Below are 13,437 nucleotides of genomic sequence, written 5' to 3'. Positions count from 1 at the left end.
ATGTGGGGCGGCATCTGTGACTCTGACCTGTCAAATGAGCTATTTCGGAACACGGGTCTAGCACTCTTCTTAAGTAGAGGTAAACCCATGTCACACAAGAGCCCATGGCACAAATAAAAAGCCTGCTGAGCAGTGCAAGGTAACACAAGGGAGGGAGCATCCGATAATGAGCAGTCTCTGTCCTTGACTAATTCTGCAAGAGAATAGCAGCTCTAACTGCACAGCCACAACCAGCAGCAGCGTCCAGAAAGAACCTGTGGAGTAGACAAAATCTGGCATTCTTTTCCCAACAGCAATAGCCCTGTTTCGCAGAAACAACAGCGACCTTATATAGGTAATCCTGGCTTAACTTTCAGGCTGTACCCGGGTTTCAGGCCCGGGTACAGCACGGAGACAGCATTGGTCGCGCTGGTGAATGATCTCTGGTGGGCTCGGGACAGGGGATGTTCCTCTGTCCTAGTCCTATTAGACCTCTCAGCGGCTTTCGATACCATCGACCATGGTATCCTACTGCGGCGTCTCAGGGGGTTGGGAGTGGGAGGCACTGTTTTACAGTGGTTCTCCTCCTATCTCCTGGGCCGCTCGCAGTCAGTGTTGATGGGAGGGCAGAGGCCCACCCCGAGGTCTCTCGTTTGTGGAGTCCCTCAGGGGTCGGTCCTCTCTCCCCTCCTGTTCAACATCTACATGAAACCACTGGGTGAGCTCATTCATGGTTTCGGGGTGGGGTATCATCAGTACACTGATGATACCCAACTTTTTCTTTCCACCCCGAACCAACCCAGTGATGCACTCGACGTGATGTCCCGTTGCCTGGAGGCGGTCCGGGTTTGGATGGGGAGAAACAGGCTTCGTCTCAATCCTGCCAAGACTGAGTGGCTGTGCATACCGGCATCTCGGGTTAGCCAGGCTGTTCCATCATTAATGATGGGGGGTGAGGTGTTACCCCCCCGTCGATAGGGCTCGCAACTTGGGCGTCCTCTTGGATTCACAGCTCAGCTTTGAAGACCATATAGGAGCTGTGACCAGGGGGGCTTTTGCCCAGGTTCGCCTGGTGCGCCAGCTGCGGCCCTATCTGGACCAAGATGCCCTACGCACAGTCACCCATGCGCTCGTGACCTCCCGGCTAGACTACTGCAACGCTCTCTACATGGGGCTGCCCTTGAGGACCACTCGGAGGCTTCAACTGGTGCAGAATGCAGCTGCGCGAGTTGTGATGGGATTTTCCCGATACTCCCGTGTAACACCTCTTCTCCGCGAGCTGCATTAGCTTCCAGTTGCCCTCCGGGTGAGATTCAAGGTGCTGGTAATGACCTATAAAGCTCTAAATGGCTTGGGTCCGGATTATCTAAGGGAACACCTGCTGCCGGCATCAACTTCCCATCGTCCTGTGTGCTCCCACAGGGAGGGCCTTCTCAGGGTACCGCCAGTTAAGGAATGCCAGCGGGTTATTCCCAGGGGAAGAGCGTTCTCTGTGGGCACGCCGGCCCTATGGAACCAACTTCCCACGGAACTTAGGACTGCCCCCGACCTTCGTTCATTTCGCCGGGACCTGAAAACCTGGCTCTTCGAGCTGTCTGGCCCAGACTGAGGGGTTTTAATTTTTAATTGAGTTTTAGTTTTAAATTTCGGGGACTTGAATTAATTAATTGTTTTAACTGATTTTAATTTTTGTATGTTATGCTTTTAATTTTCCCTGTAAACCGCCCTGAGTCCTATGGGAATAGGGCGGTATATAAATTTAATAAAATAAATAAATAATATAAACTATGGTAATTAGGGCCACCAATTCTGTCACTGCATGACAGTCGTAAAGCACAATGTCATATGACCACACTGACTTATGATGGCAGTTGTAACTATCGTTGTTAGCCAAATCCCATGCAATTGCATTGTCCCGTGGTCATGTGATACCCATTTGCAACTTCCTGCTGGTTTCACCATTAACTTGACTTGTCAGAAACTAGCCGTGAAGGTCGCAAATAGTGATCACATGAACATGGCACACTACAATGTCCTAATTGCAAGCTTGTTGCCAAGTGCCTGAATCGTTCTTACATAACTGCCGGGATGCTGCGAAGGCCACATTTTCAAGGAACAGTTTCAAATCTCCACATTATCATAATTTCAAACGATCGCTGAACAAATGGTCACTGAAGGAGGACTACAGCAGGGCTTTTCAACCAGCAGTACGCGTACCACTGGTGGTACTTCGGCACCTGGGAGGTGGTACGCGACCTAGACAAGTGTAGCGGGGGGGATGAGCTGAAATGGTGGCAGTGCTGATGTGCTGAAGTGGCGCCAGCACTGCACAGGCCTGGGGGAGAATCAACTGGAGTTGCAGTGTTACTGGGGCTCTGCTGAGGGCCCAGGATTGGCACCTGCAGCTCCAGCTGATCTTCACTTCTGGCAGCCTCTGCTATCATTGGGAGCAGCAGACAGGCCTCGGGGTGAGAGAGTCATCTGGAGCTGCAGGGCTGCCGGGGCTCGGCTGAGGCCCCAGGATCAGTGCACACAGCTCCAGCTGATTAGCATTGTGTGCAATGGCCAGTCGAGGTGTTGGTGACTGCATTGGGGAGTGAGACCAGGGTAGCGACCGACACTGGAGCTCTCCCTGAGCCCCAGAGTGTGGCGCATCCGGGAGAGGAAAAGAGGAGGAGGAGGGGAGAGAGAGGAGAGGAGAGGATATAAAAGGAGGAGATTTTGGCAGGAGAGGGAGAGAGAAAAAAGAAAACAGGGAAAGAGAAGGGGACGGAGAAAGAGAGAGGGAGGAGAGGCTTCTGTGAGAGAAGCAGAGGGATCAACGAAGGCGTAGAGCAGGGGTCTTCAAACTCGGCCCTTTTATGACTCATGGACTTCAACTCCCAGAATTCCTCAGCCAGCATACCTGGCTGAGGAATGCTGGGAGTTGAAGTCCATGAGTCATAAAAGGGCCGAGTTTGAAGACCCCTGGCGTAGAGGCTGTGAAAGAGAGAGGAAAGGGAGAGAGGAAAGTCATCAGGTTTTGGAGACCTTGCTAAGCACTGGTGGTACTCGAATATTATCATGTCCTAAAAGTGGTACAATCTGTGAAAAGGTTGAAAAGTTACAGTAGCTGTAGTGCACTCCTTGGGGATAAAATCAGCCTTAGCTGGAGGTGCCTGTCTCTCTCTCCCAGTTGAAACTCATCTTTGTGCTTTGGGTTCAGTTTGGTAAACGCAGGTCTAGTGTTAGCACTCAACCTGGGTTTCCAAGTGGTGACCTGTGCTTGATAAGTGTCCACAGCAAACCTTGCGTCAAGAGAAAAGGAAAAGCGTGATTTTAACACCAGAATAGCTAAAGATGATTTAAGGCATCTCAGTTGCAGGATGGGGATGAGATAAAGGGAAAAGTCTCAATCGATGTGGCATCTAAAAGTAAGTTACCTGGTGAGATATGAGCCCTATGATTCTGGCAGGCCTATGGAATTTGGGCTGCTAAATTCCAGCTGACCACAGGATGGCAGCAAAGTGACAGCACCAAACTCAAAATGTTTTTTCAACCCGAGCCACTTGAAGACTTGTGGACTTCAAGTCCCAGAATTCCCTAGCCAGCATATTCTGGGAGCTGAAGCGCACCCGTCTCAGTTGCTCAGGCTGAAAATCCCTGTCCTGTGCCGCATCTCCTGAAGAGCAGGATTTATTTATTTATTTTTATTTTTATTTTTGCAGCCCATATACAGTAGCCAGTCTCGATTGGGTTGCTTACGCTTCACTCATCTTGATTGACAGTTATGCAATGAGGACAGGACTCGTGTTAAGTCGTTCGGTGTGCATAAACGTACAAAAGAGGCCGACCTCTAGATGAATATCATCTGTTTTTACTTGGACAGAGACAAAAGCTGCCCATTTATGAAAACTGCAAGTTAGAATAACTGGAAATGAAATTCAGGAGCAAAAAGTAGGAGTTGCTGCTGTTTGGATCGAAATCACGGAGTCCTCGTTTGGGCATCAGAGAAAAGAAATATCCTTTCACAATCAATTGAATAAAGGCTCTAATGCAGGGGCCTTCAAACTTGGCCCTTTTATGACTTGTGGACTTCAACTCCCAGAATTCCTCAGCCAGCATGCCTGGCTGAGGAATTCTGGGAGTTGAAGTCCACAAATCATAAAAGGGCCAAGTTTGAAGACCCCTGCTCTAATGACTCTATATAATTCCTATATCTTCGTTGAAACGTGCCCAGGATAGACCGGCTCAAAGTACGTCGAGTACAAGGCCACAAAAAAAGGATCAGGTGGGCTAGTGTAAGATTTCATTGAACAACTCTCCTGTCAATATCATGCCGAGGATGCCTATTGGTTGCTACGAGTGTACATGTAATTTACGAGAACTTCCTTTCTATTGGTTCCTTCTCCTGGCTGTTAGGTGGCAGTTCTCGAGCTTTTTCTTTCCTATTGGCTACGCTTTTCGTTAGAGGCGTTCCTTTCAGTTTAGAACCCGGCTGCTGAAGGAGGGCATTGCTTGTTGAAGCCCCGAAGAAAGGAGACAAGAAGAAACTGGGGTTCCCCTTGGCCCTGTTTGGGGGCACTCTGGTCGTCATGGAGGACGGTATCTATGGTAAGGCTCCCTAAGACTCTTCCATTGGGAAGCTTAAAGAGGGGAGATAAATGGGCAGATAGTGCCATTACGAGACCCGCCCAATAACTACAATAGGAAAAACAGAGTGGGTGGACTGAGCCATTCAGTACCAGTTGCGTAGGGGGCGGGGCTGATCCTTACAAAGAGGGGTGAGGCTGGAGTAAACCATGGGAAAATAGAAGGGGAATGCCGGGTTAGGCCATTCCATAGTAAAAAAAAAAGGGGGAAATCGGCATTTTATTAATTTAACGATAGGTATCCGACGCATTCCATCCACTAAGATGTACCATTACGTGAATCGGGCAAGGGGTGGTGGTGGGATTTTTAGGCTATACCATGACAGGAGGGAGGGTGGAATGTACCATTGTTTGCGACTTCCAATTAGATAAAATGGGATGGGTCTGTTTAAGCGGCTACCGAAAGAGATGGAGAAGGGTGAGAATTGGCAACCTATTGAGGAAATTGATGAGACTGCTCTAAAAAGCACCGTTATAATTTAAATGGGAAGCTGTACCATTCTTCGGAGGGAAGGGGCAATTTTTGATTGGATCCAACCATGCTGCGAGGGGAAGGGGTAGAGAATTGTCTCTTAATACTGTACATCATAGACACTCGTTCTGTTTATTTTTAACGTTACCCCTGCTAACAGTATTACAAGTTATTTATTAATATTATTTAATTCAAATGTGTGTCAGCTGCCAAGGGTTGCTTTAAAAAGTCTTGGTTAAAACCGCTCTTGGGCATAACTCGTTATAATAATTATTTTTATTAAGGTGAATTGGCTGTCCAGAATTGCCTTGAACTGTGGGATGAGTGGCATATAAATTTAATTAAAAAATTTTTATATGATTTATGTGTTGGAATATTTCAGATTTTCATTGCCTCTGGGTTCCTTACATTTTCAATAAAATAAGAATTACTCAGAGGACTGTATGTGCATATGCAAGGCTGTCTTCATTATAAGTTCTTTTTCAGGGTGCGCCTCTGAGCTGACAGCTGGACATGCTAGACTAGAAGTGGCTTTTGCATAGTTTTTTTTATTATTTTATATCTCTTGAAGGGCATACCTGATTCTCTTCTCATCTCATTTCCTGCTTTTAACAACCCTGTGAAGTAGAGTATGTGAGTGTTAATGACTCAAAGGCAATGTCCAGAGATCAACATTTGGACCTGTGAACTTCAGTTTCTTGACAGCTTGGTTCCTCTTACGCACACGTTGTAAATGAATCTTGAATAACCACTTTAAAGCTTGCATCTGCTAAACAAGATTGGAATTGTTTTAAATTGGTCATAAGTCCTAGCTGGAAGGAGGACTTTGATGTAAACAACATGGATGATGAATAAAGTATACAACATTGAAGAGTGGCATTGCATGGACTTGTCTAGCCCAAAGCAGAGAGATACAAGTGGATGCTAGGAAAAATTCCTCATAGCAAGAGTGATTGGACAGTGAAACCAGTGCAAGGAGCTTCCCATTGGTGCATGAGTTCATACAATGGCTTAACCACCACCTGTTAGGGATGCTTTCATTTGGATCAGGTTATAGACCAGTATTTGTCAACCTCAGCAGCTACCATATAAGATGTGTGGACTTCACCTCCCCATTCTGGGAGATAAACTCCTCATATCTTAAAGTTGCTGAGATTGAGAAACACTAACATAGAAAGCTGAAGAGATAACTTTAAGGATACAGGCAAGCTTATTATATAAGCTAATAAGGTTGAAACATTCCTTAAGCTCTGGGAAGCAAGATGGTATTGGCAAGAGACTCAGGCAAGTTCTTCACTGATTTCACTGTATTTTAATTGTAATTGGGTTTTTAGTTCAAGGTTAGTGTAATCATTTTAATTGTTTTTAATTTTTGTAATTTGTTGTATTGTTTTTTAAAAACCTTGTGAACCGCCCTGAGTCCTACGGGAGAAGGGCGGTATATAAGTCTAATAATAAAAATAAATAAACAAAAATTTCACTGGAATATAAGAGGGAGGAGAAGTAAAACACAGCAAAACTTGCAAGATTCTGTTGTTTACAGCCTATCCCAATAAAATGTAGTTTTAGACTTCCTGTGAAATCTGTGTCTTTTTTTTGTTAATAATTTAATTGAGGGTTTTAATAAGCATAGTAAAAATCAATACAAACCAAGCTAGAAGAAAAGGGAAAATAAAAGTTCAGAAGATGCAGGAAAAAGAAAAAAAAGAAGGCAACAACGACAATAATTAAAAAGTAGCTTCCAGCCGTCACATCAGGCATATGCTAATATACTGGCTATTCATCCCCTTGGTAGAGGACAGGAAAGCCTGGAGGAACATTGTCCATAGGGTCGCGATGGGTCGGACACGACTTCGCAACTAACAACAACAACAACAATTCATCCTCTTTTAAACTTACAGATAAAAACAAAAACTCATAGCCTAACTTTTATTAATATGTAATCAAGAAATCATCTTTTCAATCCAAGTTCAACAAAAAAGTCCATTAGGACTTAATAGAAATATCAAACAAGCAGCTTATCCCTGGTCAAATAGTCCAACTTTATATTCCTTCTTTGCTCTGTGAAGTCTTGACCTTTAAATCATTCCTGTGGCATATTGGATTTGATCATCACTTTTTGATATGTAAATGGAGTTTTCAAATCTTCCATTAGCCTACTCTGGAAATACCATAAAGAGGCATTGTCCAGGTTTTTTTGCCACAGCTGTTTCAGATCCAAAAAAATTTGTCTTACATATTCCCACTTTGTTAATATCAGTTTTTTTATTTTCCATGCCTTCAAACTCTATAATGTGTATGTCAAGTAAAGGGTTTTTTTAAAAAAAGTTTCTCATCTTCTAAAGGTTTCTCCATTGAAACCTATCTTTTCTGAGGTATTAGTTATTAATATTTCAGTTCATGCTTCAAAAAGCTCTTTTAAGATAAGGTTATACCCGGCTTACCCATTTAAAGCCTTTTCTGCCTGGACTTTTATTTATTAACATTTATATGGCCTCTCATCTCACAAAAGTGACTCTGGCCAGCTTACAACAAACTCCCTGTAGTGTTCATTAGTTTTGTTTAAGTCATTTCCTATGAGTATATTTATAGAGTTTTTCATTTCTTATAGCAAAAATAAACACTCTGGTCTCCCAATCCATTTAAAACTTTTCTTTTTTTTTTGTTTTTTTGCCAATTGTATATTATTTTAAATTCTGTGCTTAAAATTTCTTAAATCCAAAGACGAAAGTGAAACTCACCAGGTGGTCAAATTAAGGCTGCCATTTTGAAGGTCTCCAATATCCATGAAATGGTGAAATGAAAGTTTCTGAATGTGATTCTAAAGTGAGTTTGATTGGCTTAATGTCTTTAGGAAAAATTCTGCTGCTACTGAGAGCAAAGATGTCATCTCTTTCGGCTCCTGGTGCTCAAACCCACGAGAGACCCCTATGTTATGGTCTTCTCATAAAGAGCTGTTGTGGCCAAACTCTGAAGCTCTCCTTCAGTGACATTCGAAGAACCAATCTACACCCCCTCTTCACAGTCAACCATGACTGAAGAAGCCCTGTGGAATCTGAAACAGATCTGGTCTACCTTGAAGAGCTGATACTATCTGAGTAGGAAGTTGGACTTAATACACATATTGGTAGTCCTAGATATACAACCATAATGGATCCTGCCCATTGTGGTCTCAAGTTGTGACGACAGTCATAAACCAGTCATCATGCGACCGGCCCAATTTTACAACTGGTGTGTGTGTGTGTGTGTGTGTGTGTGTGTGTGTGAAAATGAGAAGTAAATGCCGATTTTCAGCAAAACATCATAAATCGGAATCATGTGACTGGGGGTGGGAGAGAACCAGCCATTGGAACGGAATCATAAGTACCTTTTCTGGGGAGGTCTGTTGGAACTCTGAGCAATTGCTAAGCAGCTGCTGTTTGTCTATGTCTCCTCCTGATTATGTGACACTGTCACAAGTTCCTGAAATGGAGGCATGATTGGAAAAGACACCTCTGGCTTTCTCTGATGGTTCAAAGTGACAAAGAGGAGTATGTTTTCTTCAAGTCTGCTTCCTTCCTTCCTTCCATTGCAGTGCCTCCAGATCTGACACCAGAGGAGAGGCTAGAGTTGGAGAACATCCGGCGACGGAAGCAGGAGCTCCTGGTGGAAATCCAACGCTTGAGAGATGAACTCAGCGAAGCCATGAATGAGGTGGAGGGGCTGGAGGCCAATGAGGGAAGGTGAGGGATTCCTTCTCTCTAGAGAAGATTGTCTAAGGCAGGGGTGTGAAACTCAATTTCATTGAGGGCCGCATCAGCATTGCGGTTGCCCTCAGGGGGCCGGGTGGGTATGGCCAGGGTGGGCGTGGCCTACTGGGTGGGCGTGGCTAGAGTGCATATGGCCTACTGGGTAGGCATGGCCAGCTCTACATCGTTGGCATCAAGGGTGCCTATGGGGGCCTGGGCAGGAGGGGGACAGATCTGAGGGTCTCTAACAGAAGGGGGGTCTCTGGGCCAGGGCCAAGGCAGTGGGGGGCCGTTCCCTCACTGTTTCCAGGATGGCTTCACAGGCCGCATGAAACCACTTCGCGGGCCGGATCCAGCCCCCGGGCCTTTTGTTTAACATGTCTGGTCTAAGGCACAGGTTCTCGGCCTTGGGAACTTTAAGGCACATGGACCTCAACTCCCAGAATTCCCCAGCCATCCATACTAGAATTCTGAAAGTTAAAGTCCACCCATTGCCAAGATTGGGATTCCTTGGTCTAAGGACTGCTTTCCTAGCAAGACACCATGATTTCAAGAGAGGTTTTTCCGAGACTGTTCCAGTCTTCTCTGAACATATCAGTCACTTAGTCATCTCAGGATATGCCAGTTCTAATTATCCGCTGTTTCCTTGACTTCTTGAGATTTTCATTCAATGTGTGATACAAACAATGCGGCTTCCATTGGCGCTAAAAGTGTTTTTGAAATCTCTAAAATTTGGGTGCCTTTAATTTTTTTTTAAAGATACCCCTCATTATTGAGCAACAGTTTTCTATAACTTATCACTACAGGTATTTCTTTCTTAGCAACCACAACTGGGACCAGCAACTCACTTGTTAAGTGAAGTGGTTGCAGAATGAAACACAACTGTGCTTGCAATCTTACTTCAACTTGCCTTTCCTTTACAGACCTGCAAAGGTCGCAAATATGAGGATTGGTCATAAAACTTACTTTTTAATCACTTTTGTAACTGGGAATAGTCACTGTATGAGGCTGTTGCTAAATGAGGACTATCTGTATCTGAAGAAGTGTTCTGCTCTTATTTTGGAGATAGAAGGAATGCCTCTGTAAAGAGGGTGCCTGTTAGTATTTGTGCGAGCACAGTTGAAACTCAGTGAAAATACTGCTTGCTTCAGCTATATAGTGTGTACTCATGCACGGTTTTAACTGATGAAAGTTGGTCAGTCTTATCAAAATCCACATAAGTCAATGGCAAAAACGTTATTTTATTGGGTTGCGGCCTTAATTGAAGGAAATACTAGGCTGAACCTCTTCCCTTGCCTTTGGGGAAACCATATTTTTCCTCTGTTGTGGATTGGGGAGCTGAATTAAGTATACCGTATATACTTGAGTATAAGCCGACTCGAGTATAAGCCGAGACCCCCAATTTCACCCCCAAAAACTGGAAAAAGTTATTGACTCGAGTATAAGCCGATCCGCCGTTCTGCAAGCCTCTGCCGCCAGCAGAGGCTCGATCCGCCATTTTGCAAGCCTGAATACACAGGAATACCCTGTGTGGCCGCGGCTCGTCGGCTCGTCGGCAGGTCTCCGTTCCTCCTGCCGACCTTTGGGGAGGTTTGGGCGCCTCCCCAAACCTCGGCAGGTCTCCGTTCCTCCTGCCGACATTTGGGGAGGTTTGGGCGCCTCCCCAAACCTCCCCAAACCTCGGCAGGTCTCCGTTCCTCCTGCCGACCTTTGGGGAGGTTTGGGCGCCTCCCCAAACCTCCCCAAACCTCTGCAGGTCTCCGTTCCTCCGCGCAGACCTGCCGACCTTTGGGGAGGTTTGGGCGCCTCCCCAAACCTCCCCAAACCTCGGCAGGTCTCCGTTCCTCCTGCCGACCTTTGGGGAGGTTTGGGCGCCTCCCCAAACCTCGGCAGGTCTCCGTTCCTCCTGCCGACCTTTGGGGAGGTTTGGGCGCCTCCCCAAACCTCGGCAGGTCTCCGTTCCTCCGCGCAGACCTGCCGACGTTTGGGAAGGTTTGGGCGCCTCCCCAAACCTCCCCAGGTCTCCGTTCCTGTTTGGGGAGGTTTGGGCGCCTCCCCAAACCTCCCCAAACCTCGGCAGGTCTCCGTTCCTGTTTGGGGAGGTTTGGGCGCCTCCCCAAACCTCGGCAGGTCTCCGTTCCTCCGCGCAGACCTGCCGACCTTTGGGGAGGTTTGGGCGCCTCCCCAAACGTCCCCAAACCTCGGCAGGTCTCCGTTCCTCCGCGCAGACCTGCCGACCTTTGGGGAGGTTTGGGCGCCTCCCCAAACGTCCCCAAACCTCGGCAGGTCTCCGTTCCTGTTTGGGGAGGTTTGGGCGCCTCCCCAAACGTCCCCAAACCTCGGCAGGTCTCCGTTCCTCCGCGCAGACCTGCCGACCTTTGGGGAGGTTTGGGCGCCTCCCCAAACGTCCCCAAACCTCGGCAGGTCTCCGTTCCTGTTTGGGGAGGTTTGGGCGCCTCCCCAAACGTCCCCAAACCTCGGCAGGTCTCCGTTCCTCCGCGCAGACCTGCCGACCTTTGGGGAGGTTTGGGCGCCTCCCCAAACGTCCCCAAACCTCGGCAGGTCTCCGTTCCTGTTTGGGGAGGTTTGGGCGCCTCCCCAAACCTCCCCAAACCTGGGCAGGTCTCCGTTCCTGTTTGGGGAGGTTTGGGCGCCTCCCCAAACCTCCCCAAACCTCGGCAGGTCTCCGTTCCTCCGCGCAGACCTGCCGACCTTTGGGGAGGTTTGGGCGCCTCCCCAAACGTCCCCAAACCTCGGCAGGTCTCCGTTCCTGTTTGGGGAGGTTTGGGCGCCTCCCCAAACGTCCCCAAACCTCGGCAGGTCTCCGTTCCTCCGCGCAGACCTGCCGACCTTTGGGGAGGTTTGGGCGCCTCCCCAAACGTCCCCAAACCTCGGCAGGTCTCCGTTCCTGTTTGGGGAGGTTTGGGCGCCTCCCAAAACGTCCACAAACCTCGGCAGGTCTCCGTTCCTCCGCGCAGACCTGCCGACCTTTGGGGAGGTTTGGGCGCCTCCCCAAACGTCCCCAAACCTCGGCAGGTCTCCGTTCCTGTTTGGGGAGGTTTGGGCGCCTCCCCAAACGTCCCCAAACCTCGGCAGGTCTCCGTTCCTCCGCGCAGACCTGCCGACCTTTGGGGAGGTTTGGGCGCCTCCCCAAACGTCCCCAAACCTCGGCAGGTCTCCGTTCCTCCGCGCAGACCTGCCGACCTTTGGGGAGGTTTGGGCGCCTCCCCAAATGTCCCCAAACCTCGGCAGGTCTCCGTTCCTGTTTGGGGAGGTTTGGGCGCCTCCCCAAACCTCCCCAAACCTGGGCAGGTCTCCGTTCCTGTTTGGGGAGGTTTGGGCGCCTCCCCAAACCTCCCCAAACCTCGGCAGGTCTCCGTTCCTCCGCGCAGACCTGCCGACCTTTGGGGAGGTTTGGGCGCCTCCCCAAACGTCCCCAAACCTCGGCAGGTCTCCGTTCCTGTTTGGGGAGGTTTGGGCGCCTCCCCAAACGTCCCCAAACCTCGGCAGGTCTCCGTTCCTCCGCGCAGACCTGCCGACCTTTGGGGAGGTTTGGGCGCCTCCCCAAACGTCCCCAAACCTCGGCAGGTCTCCGTTCCTGTTTGGGGAGGTTTGGGCGCCTCCCCAAACCTCCCCAAACCTCGGCAGGTCTCCGTTCCTGTTTGGGGAGGTTTGGGCGCCTCCCCAAACCTCCCCAAACCTCCCCAAACCTCGGCAGGTCTCCGTTCCTCCGCGCAGACCTGCCGAGGTTTGGGGAGGTTTGGGGAGGCGCCCAAACCTCCCCAAAGGTCGGCAGGTCTGCGCGGAGGAACGGAGACCTGCCGAGGTTTGGGGACGTTTGGGGAGGCGCCCAAACCTCCCCAAACAGGAACGGAGACCTGCCGAGGTTTGGGGACGTTTGGGGATGCGCCCAAACCTCCCCAAATGTCGGCAGGTCTGCGCGGAGGAACGGAGACCTGCCGAGGTTTGGGGAGGCGCCCAAACCTCCCCAAACAGGAACGGAGACCTGCCGAGGTTTGGGGACGTTTGGGGAGGCGCCCAAACCTCCCCAAAGGTCGGCAGGTCTGCGCGGAGGAACGGAGACCTGCCGAGGTTTGGGGAGGTTTGGGGAGGCGCCCAAACCTCCCCAAACAGGAACGGAGACCTGCCGAGGTTTGGGGACGTTTGGGGAGGCGCCCAAACCTCCCCAAAGGTCGGCAGGTCTGCGCGGAGGAACGGAGACCTGCCGAGGTTTGGGGAGGTTTGGGGAGGAGCCCAAACCTCCCCAAACAGGAACGGAGACCTGCCGAGGTTTGGGGACGTTTGGGGAGGCGCCCAAACCTCCCCAAAGGTCGGCAGGTCTGCGCGGAGGAACGGAGACCTGCCGAGGTTTGGGGACGTTTGGGGAGGCGCCCAAACCTCCCCAAACAGGAACGGAGACCTGCCGAGGTTTGGGGACGTTTGGGGAGGCGCCCAAACCTCCCCAAAGGTCGGCAGGTCTGCGCGGAGGAACGGAGACCTGCCGAGGTTTGGGGAGGCGCCCAAACCTCCCCAAACAGGAACGGAGACCTGCCGAGGTTTGGGGACGTTTGGGGAGGCGCCCAAACCTCCCCAAAGGTCGGCAGGTCTGCGCGGAGGAACGGAGACC

General features: G+C 49.4%; 1 protein-coding gene across 1 annotated transcript in view; it reads left to right on the top strand.

Moving 5' to 3' along the window:
• Positions 1 to 4,439: 4,439 nt before the first annotated feature.
• CYTH2 (cytohesin 2) overlaps positions 4,440 to 13,437 on the top strand; it is a 30,813-nt gene continuing 21,815 nt past the window's right edge. Inside the window, exons 1-2 of the mRNA XM_083376600.1 lie at positions 4,440 to 4,572; positions 8,657 to 8,804. Coding sequence (XP_083232726.1) covers positions 4,554 to 4,572; positions 8,657 to 8,804 — 167 coding nt within the window. The 5' untranslated portion in view covers positions 4,440 to 4,553. The remainder of the gene's footprint in view (positions 4,573 to 8,656; positions 8,805 to 13,437) is intronic.

Source organism: Vipera ursinii, assembly GCF_947247035.1.
Source record: "Vipera ursinii genome assembly, chromosome: Z".
Taxonomy (NCBI): domain Eukaryota; kingdom Metazoa; phylum Chordata; class Lepidosauria; order Squamata; family Viperidae; genus Vipera; species Vipera ursinii.
Note: the sequence above shows the minus strand (reverse complement) of the source record. Positions and strands in the feature narration are given on the sequence as shown.